A 20,621-nucleotide genomic window follows, 5' to 3' on the forward strand; every position below is an offset into this window, starting at 1 on the left:
AGCTAATCCACTTCCAGCCAGACAAGCAAATAGCAGTCACACGATTGGCTCGGGCAACCTTCCTTCAGTCTGCACTAGAAAGATATAGCTAGGCACCTTAGCACTAACATAAAGTACACCTCACTCACCAGTGTATCTTGGGTACATACATACATGCAAGTGCGAAGTGTTCTCCCTGTCATAGAACATCTCTCGGTTTCACACTCTCTCAACACCAATCACTTCCTGCCACGAGACCTTGATACCCAATCAATCTCACGGCGCACCAGCGATGGGCGTGAGTCAGGGTTCATGCACCGTTCTTTGTTCAAGCAAGATGCAGGAGATGATCATCGTGGATCCTCCGTTGGGCAGCAAAAGCCCCCTGTCCGTCTGCCAGACCTATACCCAGGTTGGTTCTCGAGGCATGGTGGCTGTTATTGATTTTTCTGTCCAAGGTCTTCTTATACTTGATGAGATCCTATTTTCGCTATTCTCTTCGTCTTTTCATGATCTTCTTCCCTGTTCTTGCTCATTTAGGTGTACTAGTAAATCATCGCAAATATCGCGACACTGATAAAAAGGTACTACACGCCATCCGCGCAGAGCCACCAAGCGGACCAGACGTCTTACACAGCTTCTTGAGAAACTTGAATCACCCCCGTTGACGGATCCGAAGTCCGTCTTGCAGATTATTCCCTTCTCAATTCCACAACATGTCGACTGCAGCATATCAGACGAGCGCTAAACCTAGGAGTCGCCGTGGGAGTTACGGGGAAACAGCCGAGAACAGTCGGAGCAGAGCGTCTAGCTCGGCGTCGTTGAGGTTGTCCAAGACGTTATCCAGGACGCTCGACGAAGCTGCTGTTCCACGGAATACCCGCCCTGGTTCGCCAGCCATCCACAACCATCGACAGAGAACACACGACTCAAAGCACTCTGATCAGTTGGGGACATCTGCGAGGCATTCTACAACCTCCCTCAACTCCAGCAAAAGCCACAGATCCAGGTACGAGGAGGAAAGGACCAGGACGCCTGGGTCTGCCGCCAAGCTGAAACCAAAGGTTGTGCAATCTATGGAGGAAGAGCACACAGAGCCCAGTCACCTCGTGACGGGCGAAGTTACAGTCACACAAAATGCGCCGGCCGCAGCGTTCGAGCCAAAGCCCACGGAGTTGGGAACAATAGTCTCAGCCCCAACGGAGTCGACCCGCGAAACACCATCACCGGGCTTGCGGGCATCCTCGCAACCAACTGTTGCTGAAGAAGCCGATGATATTGTTACCAACCCAGAATCATTCGTGCCACCGCAGATGACAATACTCTCTTCCCCCGCTGCTACCGCCGCAGCGCCATCCGGCATACCAACCGAAGACAGCAGGGTTGAGGACGTCGATACTAAATCCCCTCAGCAGAACCACACGCTCGCCAACAATGCTTCTGTATCGCCACCTGCCTCTGGAAATCCACTACCCGCGCCGCATCCTAAAGCTTCTGTGACTTTTCTTCAGCCTTCGCTGGCCCATAAGTTGCCCGAACCTGGCGACGGAGAAATTTCCATCCCCATAATGTCAAGTCCGGGTTTGGAAGCTGATGCGACAAATAATGATATGCTGCCCACCATGCTGTCGCCAGTAACATCACCAATTCAGTCACCAATGCTCCAATATGTCGGCAGTCCGCCGCCTCAGCAAGTCCTGTATCCATATCCTTACCACCTCCCCTTCATGGGCAGTCCCCCTTTCCCTCCTTCAGCCTATCCTCCACCATTCATGTCTCCAATCTCGCAAATGCATCCGGAAGAAGGAATTCCGAGGTCTGGCTCTGCTGGAACCGAGGACGAGCGTACAAAACTTCTAGAGAAGGTCTCCAGTGTACTCCCGGACATCGATCGCCTTCTACATTACTACCGTGAGACTCAGGGTCTTTTGACAGAAAAAGACCACCTTGTCAAACAAGTTGAGAACGAACACGAGGAAGTGGTGACGAGATTACGCATCGAGCTGAGCGCATCAAAGGGAGAATATGAAAGGATCATAGGTGATCAAGCGAGAGAAAACGTTAAACTAAAAGGAGAGCTTTTGGAGTGCAATGAGAAGATATTGGTCCTCGAGGATGCCTCCAGGGAGTTATCCTCCGTGCGAGAACAGCTGGCAAATCTTCGCCAGGAGCATGAATGTCTGGAGAAGGATGTGGAAATGTCAAGACAGTTGAAAGAACAGCTTACGACGGAGAAGAAGGCGCTGGAGGAGACAGTTGAAAGTCTCAAAAAGCAGGCAGCTGAGGAGCAGGCTCTGCACGACCATAACGTCGCTGAATTGGAGGCTGCTCATGCGAAACAGCTCGCTGAAAAGGAGCAGGAACACGGGAAGGCACTTGCTGAGCAAAAGGGTGGTCTATCCAAAATGCAACTCGACCTAGCCGGGATGATCACGAAACATACTCAGCAGAAGAAGGAACTAGACTCTGCTCGGGCAACCATATCAGAGCACGAGCTTTCTTTGACAAATCAGGCGAACGAGCTGGCTAATGCCACGAAGCTCCATCAGGATGAATTGCACGCCAGAGACCAGGCAGCGCAGGAGGAGGCCGAACAACATGAACTGGAAGCCGCAAGATGGGCAGAAGAACTATCTGAATTGAAGGTGAAGCACGAAGAAGAAGTGCGTGTACAGCGGGAATCTCATGAGAAGGAAGTTGAACTGATTCAAAATGCGGCAGAAGCAAGACTTGCGGAGGTTAAGGCAGAGCATAGCAAGCGCGAAGCTCAGTTACAGGAAGAAGGAAACGCTGCGCGTTCTGGAACAGAGGTCGCTACGACAGAGCTTGCCAAAGAGCGGGAGACGGTCGAAGGCTTGAAGATCGAACTTGCGAATTCGCAAAAAGCACATGAAGCATTGGCAAGACAACACGAGATGACTAGGAAGCATCATGCCGAGCTGGCTGAATCGATGCGCAATTTGAATGACAAACAGGCTGAGTGGCATCGAGAAAGTGAGAGAGTGGAGCGACTTTTGCAAGGATTTGGACAACTGATGTCCAACAGAAACAGCGGCAAAGGCGACCAGTTCTTGTGAGTTGATTCTGGTCTGGCGAACGAAGAAGTTGTTCTCTGCGTCCCTCACACCAGGACCCAGAAGCCCACGCCACTGACGACTGCATTTAGTGTCAGCGCATTCGACCACCTGGCATTGTTGGTGGAAGAGATTTCGCAGCAATTCTTCCAAGACGATCCCAGCAGCGTTCTTCACGATCCACGCGTTTATCAAAAGTTTGGGTTTCCCGATATATCAGGGCCTTCAGAGGCCGCCAGGGCGCTTCGAGGATTGGTGGTACAGCATCAGATCTGGAACATTATACAACGACGCATCTTTGCCCCTTTCCTGTTCATATCATCCTACGGGGCGGACAGTGACGATGAGCTGGAGAAAGGGTTATGTATGCTGTCAAAGATCATCGGTCGAAAGAGCGTGCGTCGCGAGGCGGTTTGGAGACATACAACCATGCAAGCCATCTATGCGAGTGCAGTGGGTCGCAAAGCTGCTCAGGTCATTGCGACGAGGCTCAGCAGCGAGGTCATCGACACAATCTGGGCATTGCCACCGAAAGAACCACCTGAGGCGTTGCGTCAAGCCGTCCGCAGCGTGGCTAAAGCAGCGGTACAGATATGGCGCCGCGCACGTCTCGAGTGTGACCTCATTCACTCCAGCATGCCATCGACGCCGGGAACGTGGAAGAACATAGACAGTCCGTCAGGCGATATGCTGTCGGTGCGACCGCATATCGTCAGAGAGGTTGCGGCTTATGGCACGTCTGGAGGTGGACTTCAAGCAGAGGCAGCGAGTTGCCCTCAAGGTCCTCCGGACATTGCAAGCTATGTCTATCTACAAGGGGTAGTGCTAAGCCAGGACTCGCCGGTGGTGCAGGCAAGACGACAAGAGTTGGTTGAGGAAGAGGAGTGTTGTAGCTGCACGACGGAAGATATGTCGGATGGATGCATTGGGTGTAGTGGGTGTAGTGAGTGTGAAGGTTGATATAACAGCTCCTGTATCTACCTATTCCCCGAGATAGTCTCCGGACATTGTAAACAGTAGGTACATGTATGTAGATAACTCTGCACGTATATTAAGTCCTAAGAAGTCGTGAAGCTCTCCCATCGGGTCCATCTATACAAATCGGCTGCCAGCGGTGGTTACATGCTCCACAGGAGCATTCCGGATTCGGCCCCTGCCAAGACTGCGGAAGCCAGTCTGTTCCGTTCTGTCTGTCTGAGAATCGCGGGCGCAACGCGTTGTCGCTGTACGGACGTCGGACTGCTAGTATATTGTGAGAAAGCACCGAGACCACAAACAACCCGCTCATGGACCGTACTTTCTGATCCTGGTGTCCTGTTGTCCTTATACCGCATGGTCCCGTCGATCCAAACACCCTGAATCTGTCCGCTCCTCTCAACATCCTGAAGCAGCAAGCATGGCCGACGAACAAGGCTCGCTGAACTGGCGCCTCAGCGCGCATCCCTTTACTCTCCTCACATACCTAGGCTTCCGAATAGGTAAGAGACCGCCAATGCAATGAACCCAGTCTACCCGTGGCAGCGAGAGACATAGACACATTGCTCTTACATCGCGTTCCTCTCTGCATCCCATCCACTCGATCCATCCATCTTCAACCACAACTAGCTGTTCCCGTACCCCGAGGTGGACACCGGTCCGCGATGCTATGAGAGAGCGTCCCGGACTTCGGTCTACCTACACCTACACCTATACTTCCTCTCACCTACCTACCTACCTATCCATGACATTTCACAATCCGTCAAGAAACTCAACCCAATCAAAACAACCAAAGGCTAACTTCCCGGCTCTTCGGCCATGTTTTCTCCCACAGGCAGTCTCCTCATGTATCTCTTCGGCGTCCTATTCATCCGCAACTTCGTCCTCGTCTTCATCCTGACCCTCCTGCTCCTCTCCCTTGACTTCTACTACCTGAAGAACATTGCCGGCCGCCGCCTCGTGGGTCTGAGATGGTGGAACGAAGTCAACACCTCCACCGGCGACAGCCATTGGGTCTTCGAGTCCGCGCCCGAGGGCAGTCGCGTCGACAATAAGACGGATAAACGCTTCTTCTGGTTGAGCATGTACACTGTGCCCGGGCTGTGGGTGGCGTTGGCCATTCTCGCGTTGGTGAGATTGCAGAATTTGATTTGGCTGGTTACTATTGGTACGTAGAAGATTCCTTCTAAGCGTGTCCCTCTATCAACAATATGGAGTATCACTTGAGTTGGGAAGAACAAGATCCCCCCCCCTCTCAAAGTCAAAAAAAACTGACATCTGTTTCTTAGTCATCGCCTTGGTCCTTACCATCACCAACACCGTCGCCTTTTCGCGGTGCGACAAGTTCAGCCAGGCGTCGAGTTACGCAGGCTCTACTTTCTTCGGTGGAGGCCTCGCCCGCGGGTTGGCGGGGAATATGGTCGGACGCCTGTTCAGATAACGAGAAAAGTGATCTGCTTTCAGAAAGAGTCGTGCTTTATTTTATACAGGGGGAGGAAATTGCTGAGGTTAGCGCATGTGTTGTTGTTGTCAAGAACTGTGACGTCTTCAGAGGCACATCGGCGTCTTCGGACAGCAGGTTGAGGAGCTTGAGAGCTCTCGGCCTGAAGGGAGTCTGATTCATTGGCTCTGTGCGGTCGCCACCTACTACACCCTCGACCATGCGAGAGGCATCCAGCTGACCCTTTATTCTAACGCCGGTCACGCTGCCGCAATATTCGAGAGAGGATCGGAGAATATACAAGGCCGACAGCAACAGTCTACTGACCAGGGCAACGAGTATGGTAGTCAGTTGTACTCCCATCTTGCATACCATCAGACGACTCCACAGAATAACCAGCCTTCCTCGTGGATGAGCTACTGAAACGGACCCAGAGGGATTTGAAAAGTGCTCTTAAGATCGTCCAGGCCTTCTGACAGAGACGCCGACTATTATTCTATGCTCTGTACGTATGTAGCCATGAACTCAAGTCGAAAAGGATTGAATGTCCAACTTCAAAATATAGTTTCGCTCGCAAGTCTATTTTCAAATTGTAGGGTCTGGCTAAGTCTATGTCATTCTCGCACATGCTTTACATTTTATTTTATGAGACGCTCGCTCGTTCAGGTCCATTCATGACGCCTTCTTTTTAGCCTCTTCCTCGCGGAGCAGCGCCAGCTCCATATCCTGGAACCCCTTCAGAGCGAGGGCATATTTGTCCCAGACATCTTTGTTATACCCGTCAGCGATCCTCTCGACGAACTCATCCTCGTGCCACCGCTTGCCGATCAACTCCTCGAACGTCTCACCGGGTTGGCGCTCCATAGCCCAGACAGCCTTATACGCGGCGCCAAGGGCACAGGCGTTCTCGCCGACATCGAGCTTGAACACGCCTTCCGACCCGCCCAGGACCTGGCCCGCAACTTTGGCGATGGCCTTGTTCCGACTGCCGCCGCCGACGAGGTAGACGCGACGCGGCTGCGGCGGGAGCCCGTCTGCCGGCGACGACACGAGGTGCTGCGAGCGTAGGCGCAGCGAGAGGAACTGCGACTCGACGATGACGCGGGCGTCTTGTTCGGGACTTTGGGGCACGGAATTGACGCGCGTGAGCGTGTCGGATTGCGGATCATATGCGAAATGCCACTCGCCGGCGGGGAGGTCGGGAATGATTTCGGGTCGGGGGAAATACAGCCCCAATTGCATCGGGTCGGAGGAGTCTTGTGCGAGCGGTGGCGTGGAGAGCAGGTGTTTGTCGAATTCGGTCCAGGAGGTCTTGTCGGCCACATTGAATTTGGAGTTGATGGCATCGCGCACTCTTTCGCGTGCGAGGCCGCCGTTCTTGTAGCACAGCATGAACATGTACAGGCCCGGAGTGGTGGGAGAGTTGAAGAAATGTGTGGATGGGTCGGGTTTGTATTCGGCCGTGGACATGAGGAATGTCGTCGACGTCCCCAGCGACACCATGGCGTCGTTGTGCCGTAGCGGCAGGGCGAGTATGGTCGATGGGTTGTCTCCTGTCGAGGCGATAATGGTGCAATCCTCGCTGAATCCATGGCGGCGCACGAAATATTGCGAAATGGATCCTAGATGGGCGCCTCCATCTTCAGGGACGTCGCCGAGTTTTTGTTTCAGCGCGTCCACCCCTGATGGGCCGGCGGCCAGTTCCAGGAGTTTCTCGTGCCACTTTCCAGCTTTGATGTCCCATAGATTCATACCACAGACGTCGGAAATATCAAAGGGCGCAAACCTGCCTAGGAGAACCGTGGCTATCCAAGACGAGACAAGAGTGATTCTTTTCGTCTTGATGTACTTGTCCGGATACTTGCGTTGGAAGCGCAGTATCTGCGGGCCGGTGAACCGATGGTGGGCTTTGCTTCCCGTGACATTGGCCAGCTGGTGTTCGTTGCCCAAGATGGCGTCGAACTCCTCGCACTCTTTTTGAGTGCTTGCGTCTTGCCAGTTGGGGCTGTACGGATGAGCGAATGCAACGTCGAGTTGGGATTCTAATGTTTTCTTTGGATCAAGTTGGGCCAGTAATTGCTCGGCATCAGCGTTCCAGAAGACACTTCCATGTTGCATTCCCGAGCCACTGATGGCCTTTACTCTTTTAAAGTCGAGGCCGTCGTCTTTTAATCTGCCGAGGAGGACGTCCAAAGCTTGCAGCCACATGGCCACAGGAGCGAAGACTTCATGTTCGGCTTCGTTGACCATGACTCCTTTCTGTATCTTGAAGCCTTTGGCGTCGGCATCAAAGTCGAACTTGGCATCATGTACTTTTTTAAGGCTGTCGTCGACGACAATGCCCTTCAGCTGCTGGGTCGACAAGTCGAAGCCCAGGTACAAAGGACTGGAGGACGCCATGGTTGCAACTGATCCAGTGTTTCTGGTTGCTGCCGACAGCAGGGTATGACTGTGTTGGACGGTTTGTTTGCAGCTACGTACTTCTAGGGACGAAACCACACAAAGGGAGGCTTTCTTCAACCAGCACCAGAGGTGTTGTTCCGGTGTGACGAAAGAAAGTGGAGAAGTCTAGACGGTGTTCAGCGCGGCGCGGTGATGGAATAAGGTGATAGGTCGGTGAGTGGGTGATATAGTGGTCCGTATGATGGCGATGGAGAATGGCAATGGCGGGTAAAGCTCCGGTGGGCATCGGTCTTGGCGAGATGATATCAGCCTGATATAATAATGACAAGTTGTAGACAAAACTCGACGCCGAAGTTCGAGGAGTTATGGATGATAATAGTCGACCGCCGCCGATGGATCTTGAGTGCCGCCTTTTGCCGACTTGCTCGTTAAATTGATGGTGGAGCCAGAAAAGTCCACATGTCCTAATACGTCCGTGCAGTAGTGAAAAGAGATGAGGCTGGATGTATCAAGCATCCTTCTTGCTCTCCGTTGTGGTGTGCACATGGCTGTTTGGGTGACCGTGTTCATGTTCATGATTATGGTCATGTTGATGGTCGTGGTCGTGGTCATGGTCAACTTCGTCCTCGGGCTCCGGGCTGCTCCTCACACTGATCTCGCCGTCGATAAAATCGCCAGCGAGCGTAGTATGCGTATCCTCAACCGGGACAAACTTGACACGCACACGACGAACGCCGCGTACTTTGGTGCCAGCCCTCTCCCGCACGGCATGCTCGAGTGCTTCCATGTGCTCTAGGGTAAGGTCTCTAGGCACGGCCAGTTCAATGTCCATCAGGTAGTTTTGGCCCGATTTGACGCCCTGGACATCTCTGATTTCTGCCTGATCGCCGAACTCGACCGCCGGGATGCCCTTGGCTAGGTCCCCCTTCAAAGCTCGGGTAGCGGCTTTGCGAACTGATGCCTTGATTTCGTCGTCGACCGTGACATCTGCAAGCTCCAGCAAGGCTGCTCTAGTATTGTTCCATCCGGCTCTTATAACCATCATCGATATAAGCAGGCCACCGACGGGATCTAGCCATGAGGCGTCCGTAAACACATGTGCTCCTCCGATCGTGGCTAGGGCAACGATGCTGGTCAGGGAGTCGACTCGGTGGTGGACAGCATTCGAAGCAAGGACCGAGGATTTTCGTTCCCGTGCAACTTTCATAGCTGTGCTCTGCGTCAGGAACTGCAACAGATAGCTGGAAGGGGTGGAGGGGCCGACTTACTTGCTTGATATAGCCACTCCTTGATCACGATAGACGCGCCAGCGAGCCATGCAGCATTGATGTCTGGTACGGACGATCCATGACTGTGGCTGTGACCCAGGAACGAGAACAACCCATGCGAATGCTCGCCATGTTCGTGTGCATGAGCAGCAAGAGTAGCGGCATCGAGGAACAGTTGAGTGTACAGAGCGTCCAAGCCATTCAGACCCATGCCAATGCCACCGAACAGCAGCAGCCCGCTCACCCCCAGCGCTCCTAAACTCTCGATCTTGCCGTAACCGCTCGGAAACCGAGACGTAGCTGGCTTCAGGGACCACGAGATGGTGGCAAGGGTCATGAAGTCTGACACCAGGTCGGTCAAGGCATGGAACCCGTCCGCGATCAGGGCCTGCGAGTTGAAGACGTATCCTCCGACCCCCTTGCCAATGGCCATGCCGACATTGACGAAGAGTCCGATTCTCGTGATTCTCACCCCCGGATCTTTCTTGTTCTTCGACGTCAGGTACGCCGTGTCATGACTGTGGCCGTGGCCATGGGAATGTCCCGCATGGCCTCTCGACTGTATTTGCGTCTGACTCGCCGACATGGGTAGCAGACAAGGAGTGACGGCGAGGCGGGCAAGTCGAGGAAGAGGTCTTTTCGAGGTTCGGCCGAGTGTATGTGAGGGTCTATTGATGCACTGGTTGCTGGCCAGTCTGACTCGTATCGTCGGGAATTTGGGGCTGGAATTCAGGCAGGTTCGTTGACAAGGGGCCATGCGTCGCGTTTCCGCGCGAAGGGAATGCGTCAACAGCATCTGCAGGCGGGCGACTGGCGACCACCGTTCCTTCGTTCGTCTAACGTGGGCGGATTCGTAGGTTACGCGTACGCTGTAAAGAGTCGTCGACGCTCTTGAGGTCTGGGTTCGGGTCGAGTCTAGGTCGTGCTCTCAGACCACATACCGTTTCGTTGCGTGCAGGTCAACGAGGTGTACAGTGCTCAAGTGAAGTCTTCTACGCCCGGTACCAGAGAGTGGCAGTTAGAAATCCTTCAGTAAACCTCTCTCCCTTCGGTACAGATAGAACCCGTAAATGGAATCTCTTCTTTTCTTTGGCGCAGTCTAGTCTTTTGCAGCCAAGCAGGTAGAGAGAGACATGCAACAATTATCACCAGCTTCTATGATGCAAGTAAGCAATTATTTAACATTATGTGAGCCTTCGCCTTTCCTGACCCGCATCAAGTCATAGACCAAACGTTCTCCCGTCTGTCTCGATTCGGACTTCCGAAGGAGCGTCCGTGACAGTCCTTTCGTGCCCAACTACTAGTTTATAGACAGATCCAGAGTCCAAATATTCAATGAGCCTACATGTTTGTGTTTTGATATGACCCTTTCGCCATATGGATATCTGATTCTAATACACTATCCCAGAACATAAAGCCCTTCGCATCGGCGTGCTGGCAGTCGTTACCCTGCCGTCTTCTCCAACTTAGCCCTCCAACTTCAATCTCTCCAGGTCTTTGACAGCCTCTTCCAGTCTCTTGACCTCGCTCTCGGCATTATGTAGTTTCGCCTCTTCCTTTTGCCTGGTCTCGGGACCTGCCTTCTCCCATCCAGCGCTATTCATGATCTTTCTGCTCTTCTCCGCTTTGGATTTCGCATCCTCAATCGCCTTCGCTTGCTTTTTCAGTTCCTCCGCAAGGTCAACTCGGCCGACAATCTTCAGGTACACAGCAGCATCGGCGTTGATGTTCTGCAGAGCACATCCCGCGGGCGGAAGAGCATCAGCGCTGGGAGGAAGGACCTCAATCTCCCCAGCGTACTTGCCGCCCAGAGACTTGATGGATGTGCGTTCATCGGAGACAGTGTGGAAGGCGGATTCCGAGTATGTCTGGATGACAATGTCACCCGGTTCTTTGAACCCGTACTGGGACAGCAAGCTTCGCACACCGGTAGAAATGGCCATGATGAACTCGTACTTTGCGGCTTCCTGCGGCGCGTCGAGCTTCTCATTGTATTCGGGATACTTGGCCACCATGATACTCTCTGTGGTATCACCCTTGCGACGGGGTAGTTTCTGCCACAAGTGTTCTGTCAAGAAAGGCATTAGAGGATGTAAGAGGAGCAAGCCACCTTCCAGGGCGGTGTACAATGTCTGTTGAGCCGAATCTCTCTCATCTTCGGGCGCTTCCGGCGTGAGGATGTACTTGGAGTTTTCGATGAATGTGTCGCAAAGTTGGGTGAACCAATATTGATAGAGTGTACCGGCAGCCACGGAAAACTCACGTCCCTCAATGGCCTCATTGACTTGTTTAGCGGCAGCATTCAGCCTGTGGAGAATCCATGCCTCTGCCAGAGTTTTGGGCTGGTTATCCGTTATACCGGAGTCGGGAATGAACCCTTCACCCAGCCGTCCGAGGGCAAAGTTGGTGGCTTGGTAAATCTTGTTGCAGAACCTCCGCTTGGCTTCAATTTCCCGGATGTCAAAGGCGATGTCGCCGCCTCCTGTGGTGTAGTTCACAAGCGTGAACCGCAAAGCATCCGCACCGCATTCCTCGATGCCCTTCGGGAACGCCGACTTCTGGTACGCTTTGGCCCGCTCGACCTCAGCAGGGTCAAGGTTTCCAGCGTACAGTGTCTTGTGAAGATCCTCAAGAGAGATGCCTTGGATGATGTCCACGGGATCCACCACGTTTCCGAGCGATTTGGACATCTTGCGACCTTCGGCGTCTCGGATGAGAGAATGGCAGTATACCTCGGTGAAAGGCACCTCGCCAGTCAACTTCAAACCCAGCATGATCATTCGTGCCACCCAGAAGAAGAGGATATCCCAACCAGTCTCGAGCATGGAAGTGGGATATAACGTCCGCATGTCGTGGGTATCTTTGGGCCATCCGAGGGTGGAAAAGGGCCACAGGCCGGAGGAAAACCACGTGTCAAGCACGTCTTCATCCCATTTCAGTGTGAATTGCTTGCCCGGAAACTTCTTTTCCGCCTTCGCACGTGCTTCTTCCTCATTCTCGCCGCAAACCCAGTATCGATCGTCGGCTTCATCGCTTTCCTCGCCCTCAAGCTGGATGAAATATGCCGGTGCACGGTGACCCCACCACAATTGGCGAGAAATGCACCAGTCCTGAATGTTCTGCATCCAGAAATGAAATCGTCGAGACTCGGTCTCAGGTTTGATCAGAATTCGTCCCTCAAGCACGGCGTCGTCGGCAGCTTTGGCTAGATCGGTCATCCTCATCCACCACTGGGGCTTTAGCACCGGTTCAATGACATCTTTGCTCCGTTGACATATGGGTATCGTCATCGGGTTCTCCTCTTGCTTTGTATACAGGCCGAGTTCTTTGAGGGCCTCGATTACGGCGTAACGAGCATCGAACCGTTTCTGCCCAGCAAAAGGTCCCGCGTTTGCGTTCAATGTCCCGTCATCGTTCATAATGTTGATGAATTCCAGATTGTGCTTCTTGCCTTTGATAAAATCGCTGGGGTCGTGCGCAGGTGTGATTTTAACGGCGCCCGTACCAAAGTCCATCTCCACCTCCTCGTCGGCAAAGATGACAATCTCCCGATCGGGAATGAAAGGATGAATGGCGGTTTTCCCAACAAGGTGCTTGTATCTGTTGTCGTCAGGGTGCACAGCAATGCCGGTATCACCGAACATGGTTTCCGGTCGAGTGGTCGCAATTTCAATGAAATCATATCCTTTGAACCGGTCCGGAGAGGTTGATGATCGGTGTGAGTCGTCCCCCTTGCTGATGGGATATTTGAAGTAGGTAAGCACACCAAACTCCACCATCTTGTCGTAGCCTGGCACCTTCAGCTTCGTCCGACCTTTGAGTTCCTTGTTGTCAACTTCCAGGTTTGATAGGGAGGTGCTAAGAGCAGAACACCAGTTCACGAGGCGGTTGGCCCTGTAGATGATGCCTTCATCGAACAAGTCAATGAAGGTTTTACGGACGGCGAGAGAGAGGTTCTCATCCATGGTGAACGCTTCTCGGGACCAATCCATCGAACCACCCAATCGCTTGAGCTGCCTCGTGATGTTGGCATGATACTTGTCTTTCCAGCTCCATATCTTCTCCAATAAAGCTTCTCGTCCGATGTCGTGCCGTGTCTTCCCTTCCGTCTTCAGCAGCAATCGTTCTACCACACTTTGTGTGGCAATACCAGCGTGATCACAGCCAGGGATCCAAGCTGTCGTTTTCCCCTTCATCCTAGCGTGTCTGATCATCGTATCCTGGAGAGCGTTGGTCAGGGCGTGACCCATGTGGAGGGACCCGGTCACGTTGGGCGGAGGAATTGGGATGACGAATTTCCCTTCCGGCTTGATCTTGCCATCTTCGGTGAACTGAGGTTTGAAGTAGCCCCTGCTTTCCCACCATTCGTACCGGCCGGCTTCGATCTTTTGCGGTTCGTAGGCATCGACGGCGGTGGGTTTTTTGACTTTCTCCTTCTTTGCTGCCTTGGGTGCAGCATCGGCAGGCGCAGCTTGTTTTTTGGACTGTTTTTCCTGGAATTTCGCCAGTTTCTCGGCCTTCTTACGCTCCTTTTCAACTGCAGCAGACATCATGTCAGAAATTGGGTTATTCGCGAGTAAGAGGGACGGCAGCGTGGGCAATGATTTGTTCTCTATTGAGAGGTTGCAGACGGCAGACTAATAGTTTCCGCTCGCCTGTATGTACACTTTCCCAGTCATTCACCATTGGAACTCGGTGACCCGGTACTCGTCTAATAGGTGAGTCATGCCGTGTACAACGACCCAGTCGGAGCCGTTCGAACATGGGAACCATTGTGCATCAATGCGGTCCTTCAGCGGTGTCTTGCATACTTTCTTTGGCCGTCTTCGGCTTGCCCGCCTCGCCCATTACGGTTTGACCCTCGTCATTGCCTTGCAGATCCTTTCCGGGCACATTCTGGCCCATCGAATCCTTTTGGGCAGCACCCTTGGCTATGGCAGCAATATCGGAGGATACTGGCGGAGGGGGTCCTGATGGAGAGCCTGTCGGGTCCCCAGCTGCAGATGCGTCAACACCAGAGCACTACTCTCACATAGTCTTCGGACTTACTGATGTTGTGCGATGCCGCATTCAAGGCCATGTTGAAACGAGATAGCCGTCTCCAAGCAGGAGGAGGGCGCAGGAGAAAGGGCCTGATAAGTATTTTGCTTGATGGCCTCGCGGCTGCTAGAAACGTCGTTCTTCAGGAGGACCTGTTGGCTTCTGACATAAGGCTGCGTAAATGTATGTAGGTAAGTGAGTCACCTTTGGATCGATTGTCTTGTGGCAGAAAGGGAGATGAAAGATGTGACTGGATGCATGAGTCGCAACTCTTGCGGCTGGCAGTTGTACGCTCCAAAAATACAGCAGCCATGCCAAGACTGACATCAGATACTAGTACGTCAGGCTCAGCTGTAGATACCAGGTCTTAGGCACGGCACGGAAGGTACACTACTGTCACCAGCTACTAGAACAATTGGGTACCTCCATGCGGATGCAGTCAGGCTTCCGACTGCGAGCGGTTATCAAGTTACCTGGTAGACGGCATGTTACGCACAAGATACAGATAGGCAGGCGCCTTTGACGTCTTACAGAGAATTCGAATTCATTTCAAGTCGCATCTGAGTTGAGTTCCTCGAATACCCTCTATCATGCCCTGCACCTCGTCTCGAACAGATGCGCCGCCTCCCACCCATACTCCGGTCCTTCATGCAATGCAGTGCGGCGTCGTGCCCGGTGTCCTGGGTCATCCTAGCTCACTTGGCCCTTCGCCATTAGGCTGCCTTTCGCCGTTACAGCTTCCTGGATTTCCATGTTGTCATTGTTCATTGTTCATTGCTCATCTGGGAATGGCTGCTGGTCACGGCGGAGGCTGTGACTATCCTCATCTGATAGTCGGTATGTGGGATTGGAAATTCATCGTGCTCGGGGCTACTGCGTTAAGAGCCATGATTCTGCGAGTTTGGCTGTGCTGCTGCAGTCCTCACTGGTGCAAAGTAAGGGTGAGCCATCGCTTCCTGCGCGGTAAGACGTTCCTGTAGCGAGTGATCAGTAAACGGCGTCTTGTTCAAATGTGTAGAGCGACATACCTGATGATCATATCTGAGCAGTTTGTCAAGGAAGTCGATGGCTTCCGGGCTGACAAAACGTTGGTTTTCGGCGTTCACGAAGCTTTGCCACGGTTTCTTGGGAAATCTGCTGAGGATGTCGTCGTACTGGGCGTCCAACTCGATGTCGTATTTGTCGAGATACTCGAAAAGCTCGTCTGTGCCTAGGACCTTTGCAATCTTCACCAGTTGGTCGGCATTACTGTTCCCATGGAAGAAAGGTTCTTTGCGGAAGATCATGGATGCGAACATGGCACCGAGAGACCACATGTCGAGCGAATAGTCGTACTCCTGGAAATCCACCAGCAATTCAGGGCCCTTGAAATACCGCGATGCCACTCGGACATTGTATTCGGTGCCTTGATGATAGAATTCGGCGAGACCCCAGTCAATGAGTCGCAGCTGTCTGGTGTCAGTGTCCGGTCTCTCTGATACGGCAGTATATATGCTCACCTTTCTCTTCGCATGGTCGATCATGACATTGTGCGGCTTGACGTCTCTGTGCATGATACCCTTGCTGTGACAGAAGTCCAATGCCTTGAGCAACTCAAAGATGTAGTATCGCACATCGTAGTCGACGAAGCGGGGATACAGGGTTCGGAAGTCGGTGTTGTCCACGTTTTCGAAGATCAAGCTGGGTGTTTTGCTCTGGCTGTCGCGCACGACATCGAGCAAAGCGATGATGTTGGGGCCGCCGGACAGGTTTTGCAGGATCTTGATTTCTCTCTTGATCTTCTTCTTCTTGACAGGCTTGAGCACTTTGATGACACACTTCTGATAGTTGGCAACGTTAATGCCTTCGAACACCTCGGAGTATTTTCCTCGCCCTGTTCAAGTTTGCGTGCCATGTTAGTCAGTTGACCAGCCAGGAAACGTTTGTAATCAGGCCCTACCAATCTTCCTCACGATCTCATAGTTTTCCAGGACTCCCCAAGAGATGGCCACGGAGTCATAGTCCCAATATGACCGCGGCATTTTGGCGTTGACGTCGGCGTAGACTCGCGCCATGGCTGCGGTTGCGGTAGGCCGCGGGGTTGTCTCATGCGCTGAAGACTGGCCGACGGTGAATGATGTCTCTGATCACAAGAAGGTGGCAGGGTCCGTCGCGCAGCAGCATAGGCGCCGTTCTGGGGAGAGCCCGGCCAAGGGATGCAATACTACTAGTACCGGGGTGTAAGGAGAGTGAGATGGCTACAATCAAATAATGTGGTGTCGTTGGTGGGAGCCTTTGGATGCGCGGCCGCCGCAGTGAATCAAAGCTGCAGGGAATCGGATGTGCAAACAATGCAGTCCAGACTGCATTCTGAGGTGCCTACCACTCGCAGTATTATTTGCGCCTGGAGGCTGTCTGCTTGGCCCAAACGACTCGCCGCTTCGAATCCATTAGAGCTCGGCCACGCCGCTTTTATATTTGCCTACTACTACCGCTCAACTCAAAGGCGTCAATCTTAAAGACGATGAAAGGGCCGACGAGATAGATACCGGTATCAACTGTGCCGCTTCGTGTGGTTGATGAGCGATATACCATCACGATCGATGCTCTACAGCACTTTATCTGACCAAGCTTGAACTGAAATCAAAGAAGCAGGGCAGACCCGTTGAGTCTTTTCATTATCTGCCGCCAGTTCACGAAGACTGTGCCGGGGTCGCAATGCAGCTCTTGGGCAATAGTCTGATCCTCCAGCCATATCTGGCGGACCACCCGTTGCACCTCTCGACGATTGCCGGAACCTGTCCTCTCGGCCACATCCAGACACCGTGTCGCCGCTGGATACCCACGTATCGGTGGAGATCTTCCAGACTGGCTCCAGTCTGAAAGCAGAACATATCACCTTAGGATGGAGGAGACCAAGCAGTAACGAACACGGCCAGATGCTCTCAAGTCAGTCGTATGATGGTTCTTAACCCTTTTGGATTTGACACCGTTCTCCTGCGAGGTCTACACGATCATTGTGGACCGACGATTCCTGGGCTGAAGCCGCGACCAGCGCAAGGTCATGGGCCTCCTCTTTGAAGACCGCCAACAAATGTCTATCGGCCTGTCCAATACCATATAGATAGCCCCGTCGGACGGTGTGGATCCTTGAAGCCAAGTGTCGTTTCGTTATGGACTTCCATTTTGATCTTGAGCTGAGGGCACATAGCCTCACTTTGCCTGCATTCCCACTCGGGTTTGTGCAAGCTGCCGCTTCAAGGTGCGGTGCGGTGCAGAGTTCACCTGGTACTTCAGCCTCGCCATTCTTGTTTTCCTCCGATGCCAGGATATTCCTCCCAGAGTCTGTCTACAGATGATGGAGTGTTGCCCTTTACAGCAATGCCTCTGTACCTTTACCGGGGCCTCAACGCATACATCCTTACGGGAAACAACCCCAGCGCTTTCGGGAACCCAGTTTGTAGCTCCGTCTTAACCAGCTTGAGTCCTGCCTGTTCAAACCCGGTTCTCCAATTCTGGTCACTCCGAGTGACGCTGCTGTCCTCCTCGTCGAAGATATCTTTGCTATAGGCGTCGGTCGAGATGTTTTCCTTGACGATGATCCAACCGCCGGGTCGAAGCAGAGGGATCAGTTTGGTTAGATAGCTGACCAAGTCGGCCATCGAGAGGTGATTCAAGCACCATTGATTGTAGATCAGGTCGTACCCATCGGTAGGCGTTGCTCTTGTTGCTGGGCCGGTCTCTGCGCGTTCTTCGGGAGCGGAGTAGGAGGGCATGGACTCTGCAGTCCATTCCTGCAGCGGCATATTATACACGCGCCGTAACTGACCTGACCGAATGATTGCCGAGTCATCCGCTGTGAGCACGTCTGTGAACCGTTTGACGGGCTCAATGATGTCTATCCTTGAGCATAGAGGTGCCAGCAGGTTGAGCGTGACCCGACCAATGCCTGCACCGGGCTCCAGGCAATACTCAAATGCATATCTATGCTGATTAGATGATGCGTCTGCGCTCGTCTCCCCACGGCTGGCTTTATCCAGACGTTCCAGTTTACGTAAGAAGTTCCGCGAGAATTGAAGATCGATGCGAGAAACTTGTGGGTAACCTCCTAGCATACCATCGACACTGGGACTGATCGTGGACCAGTATGCCACCTGTGTAGGGACTGAGATGCTATAGTCTGTACTCTCTGCATCATCTTGCGTCTCTGATAAATGCTCGTTGTCGGTCCCTTGTTGCGACGCATGCTCGCTAGTTCCAGTGACCATCTCCTGGGGCTCGGCAGGATGGGATATTCGAGCTCGTTTTGTGGGTGGCATTTTGCGCGCTGTGAGAGACTGTCTGGGATTCGAAGTGGTTCGGCTTATATTCACAACGTACCCTGTGCTTCAACCGCGTTGAATGAAGTGCTTGCTTCTCTGGCTACGCGATAGTTGGAGTTTCAGTGACAATCTAAGAAGATATAGTTCATAAGATGGCAGACCAAACACGCATTGAGGTCCAGGAGACAAGGCTGTCATGATTACCATATTGAGTTAGCTGGAGCCTTGCGCGGCCTTGGCGGGACAAGGAATGTATAAAAACTGCATTAATTGAGCTCACTCCGACCGTGCCGCTTTAACACCCACCTCCTCCCGCCTCACCCTCCCTCCGCCACCTCCTCCTATCTACAGCAGTTGTTGATCGCTATGGAGATAAATGTAATCTCCGCCGAGGAACGTGAATATACCTAGGTTACATACCCCTACCTCCACTAATTCCGACAGCTACGCCTTGTAGGATCGGAAATAGTGACGCAGGTTCCAAATTATCAGCCTTTATATATCAGAAGCCATGGAGGAACAAGTCAGATAAGTACTCTGTATAGGACAAACACAGCTAACAAACATACCCAACATACCCATCTTTCTCACCTCATCCACTTACTCGGCTCTACATCTTGACGCTCTTCTGAAGAATCACCATGTCGGCCCAGGATCCTTCCATGCGCGAGACCAACTGGCCTGCTGTGGCTAGCTATGCCTCCGTGCGTAAGGATACTTACCCCTTTATTGATCCCGCCAAAGCCGACCTGACGGGCAAATCGGTCTTGATCACGGGCGCCTCCAAGGGCATCGGCAAGGCGACCGCCATCAGCTTCGCTATCGCGGGCTGCTCGAAAATCGTGCTCCTCGCTCGTTCTGACATGGCCGATGTCGAGACAGCCGTCAAGGATGCGGCCAAGAAGGCAAACCGATCCCAGCCGCTGGTGCATTCTATCAAGGTCGATATGACGTCGGAGGACTCGGTGCGAGTGGCCAGCGAGACCGCTGCAGACGTGCTCGGCGGCAGCCTCGACATCTTGATCAGCAATGCCGGCTATCTGGAGGAGTGGAAACCTATCGCCGAGTCCAAACCAAGTGAGTGGTGGTGGACTTGGGAGGTCAACATCAAAGGCAGCTATCTCGCTGCCCACTATTTCGTGCCGTTGCTGCTCAAGTCATCAACCAAGACAATCATCAATATCAGCAGTGGTGGAGCCCATGTCATCTTCCCCGGCGCATCGGGCTACCAGACGACTAAGTTTGCTCTCTGTCGTCTCACCGAGTTCATCGACAAGGAATACTATCAGCAGGGTCTCATCGCCATGGCAGTCCATCCGGGTGCTATCAAGACTGAGCTGGCCATGAACATGCCTCCAGACAAGCAAGATATCCTGACTGATACGCCAGAGCTGGCTGCCGACACGCTGGTCTGGCTCTCTCGTGAGCGACGGGACTGGCTCTCCGGCAGATTCGTTTCTGTGAGCTGGGACATGGAGGTACTGGAGCAGAAGAAGCAGGATGTCCTTCAAAGGAACTTGCTTAAGTTTCGTGTGGTGATTTGAGTCTGACGGTACACCCTTCAAGACTCTTGTAGCGGTTTCTTTTTTGTTCTAGACAGAACGAGTGGGTTCAATCAGAGTGCTACGTCGTAAGGCGATGAACTGGGAGGGTCGAATGTAAGTATAGCACAGGGCGGCATTGCCTTCGTCCCGGAACGGAGTAAGCCCGGGGCACATTTTACTCACCTTGGGACTCGGGAGTTTGTGATACAGAGCTGAGTACATAGTACTACTTCAAGTTCAGCCAAGCTTCAGCATTATCTAAAGGCCTGATTGACGCCTTCCTCAACGACGCCTTCCTTAACGATACCCTCCTTAACGACACTATCTTAAACGTACCCTCCTAATCGACACCCTCCTGAATACCTCCTGAATAATACCCTCCTGAACGATACCTTCCTGAACGATACCTTCCTAAACGATACCCCCCTTGATGACACCCTTCTCAATAACACCCTCCTCCACAGTAGCCTTATAAATAATAGCTATCTGAACATGGTAGCCTCCTGGACAATAGTTTCCTAGACAATAGCCTCCAACACGATGTCCCTCTGGTGACCGTCCGGTATTGCTGATCATTCTGGTGCTCTTATCCGACA

General features: G+C 52.8%; 9 protein-coding genes across 9 annotated transcripts; 3 read left to right on the forward strand and 6 right to left on the reverse strand.

Moving 5' to 3' along the window:
• Positions 1–695: 695 nt before the first annotated feature.
• Positions 696–4,013, forward strand: A1O1_05123 (uncharacterized protein; the record flags this gene model as incomplete). Its single annotated transcript, XM_007726009.1, has 2 exons — positions 696–3,052; positions 3,146–4,013. The coding sequence occupies 2 exons, from the start codon at positions 696–698 to the stop codon at positions 4,011–4,013; spliced, it is 3,225 nt and encodes a 1,074-aa protein (XP_007724199.1).
• Positions 4,014–4,847: 834 nt separating this feature from the next.
• On the forward strand, positions 4,848–5,469 carry A1O1_05124 (uncharacterized protein; the record flags this gene model as incomplete). Its single annotated transcript, XM_007726010.1, has 2 exons — positions 4,848–5,196; positions 5,318–5,469. The coding sequence occupies 2 exons, from the start codon at positions 4,848–4,850 to the stop codon at positions 5,467–5,469; spliced, it is 501 nt and encodes a 166-aa protein (XP_007724200.1).
• Positions 5,470–6,141: 672 nt separating this feature from the next.
• On the reverse strand, positions 6,142–7,869 carry A1O1_05125 (D-xylulose kinase A; the record flags this gene model as incomplete). Its single annotated transcript, XM_007726011.1, has 1 exon — positions 6,142–7,869. The coding sequence occupies one exon, from the start codon at positions 7,867–7,869 to the stop codon at positions 6,142–6,144; it is 1,728 nt and encodes a 575-aa protein (XP_007724201.1).
• Positions 7,870–8,380: 511 nt separating this feature from the next.
• Positions 8,381–9,726, reverse strand: A1O1_05126 (uncharacterized protein; the record flags this gene model as incomplete). Its single annotated transcript, XM_007726012.1, has 2 exons — positions 8,381–9,081; positions 9,141–9,726. The coding sequence occupies 2 exons, from the start codon at positions 9,724–9,726 to the stop codon at positions 8,381–8,383; spliced, it is 1,287 nt and encodes a 428-aa protein (XP_007724202.1).
• An 880-nt stretch (positions 9,727–10,606) lies between these two features.
• A1O1_05127 (valyl-tRNA synthetase) lies at positions 10,607–13,690 on the reverse strand (the record flags this gene model as incomplete). The annotated part of the gene is made up of 1 exon (XM_007726013.1): positions 10,607–13,690. The coding sequence occupies one exon, from the start codon at positions 13,688–13,690 to the stop codon at positions 10,607–10,609; it is 3,084 nt and encodes a 1,027-aa protein (XP_007724203.1).
• Positions 13,691–13,919: 229 nt separating this feature from the next.
• A1O1_05128 (uncharacterized protein) lies at positions 13,920–14,220 on the reverse strand (the record flags this gene model as incomplete). The annotated part of the gene is made up of 2 exons (XM_007726014.1): positions 13,920–14,137; positions 14,190–14,220. The coding sequence occupies 2 exons, from the start codon at positions 14,218–14,220 to the stop codon at positions 13,920–13,922; spliced, it is 249 nt and encodes an 82-aa protein (XP_007724204.1).
• An 838-nt stretch (positions 14,221–15,058) lies between these two features.
• On the reverse strand, positions 15,059–16,234 carry A1O1_05129 (CMGC/CK2 protein kinase; the record flags this gene model as incomplete). Its single annotated transcript, XM_007726015.1, has 4 exons — positions 15,059–15,154; positions 15,209–15,628; positions 15,680–16,053; positions 16,120–16,234. 4 exons carry the CDS (start codon positions 16,232–16,234, stop codon positions 15,059–15,061), a joined length of 1,005 nt encoding a protein of 334 aa, XP_007724205.1.
• Positions 16,235–17,554: 1,320 nt separating this feature from the next.
• On the reverse strand, positions 17,555–18,478 carry A1O1_05130 (uncharacterized protein; the record flags this gene model as incomplete). Its single annotated transcript, XM_007726016.1, has 1 exon — positions 17,555–18,478. One exon carries the CDS (start codon positions 18,476–18,478, stop codon positions 17,555–17,557), a length of 924 nt encoding a protein of 307 aa, XP_007724206.1.
• Positions 18,479–19,122: 644 nt separating this feature from the next.
• A1O1_05131 (uncharacterized protein) lies at positions 19,123–20,025 on the forward strand (the record flags this gene model as incomplete). Its single annotated transcript, XM_007726017.1, has 1 exon — positions 19,123–20,025. One exon carries the CDS (start codon positions 19,123–19,125, stop codon positions 20,023–20,025), a length of 903 nt encoding a protein of 300 aa, XP_007724207.1.
• Positions 20,026–20,621: the final 596 nt, after the last annotated feature.

This window comes from Capronia coronata (genome assembly GCF_000585585.1).
Source record: "Capronia coronata CBS 617.96 chromosome Unknown acBCG-supercont1.4, whole genome shotgun sequence".
NCBI lineage: Eukaryota > Fungi > Ascomycota > Eurotiomycetes > Chaetothyriales > Herpotrichiellaceae > Capronia > Capronia coronata.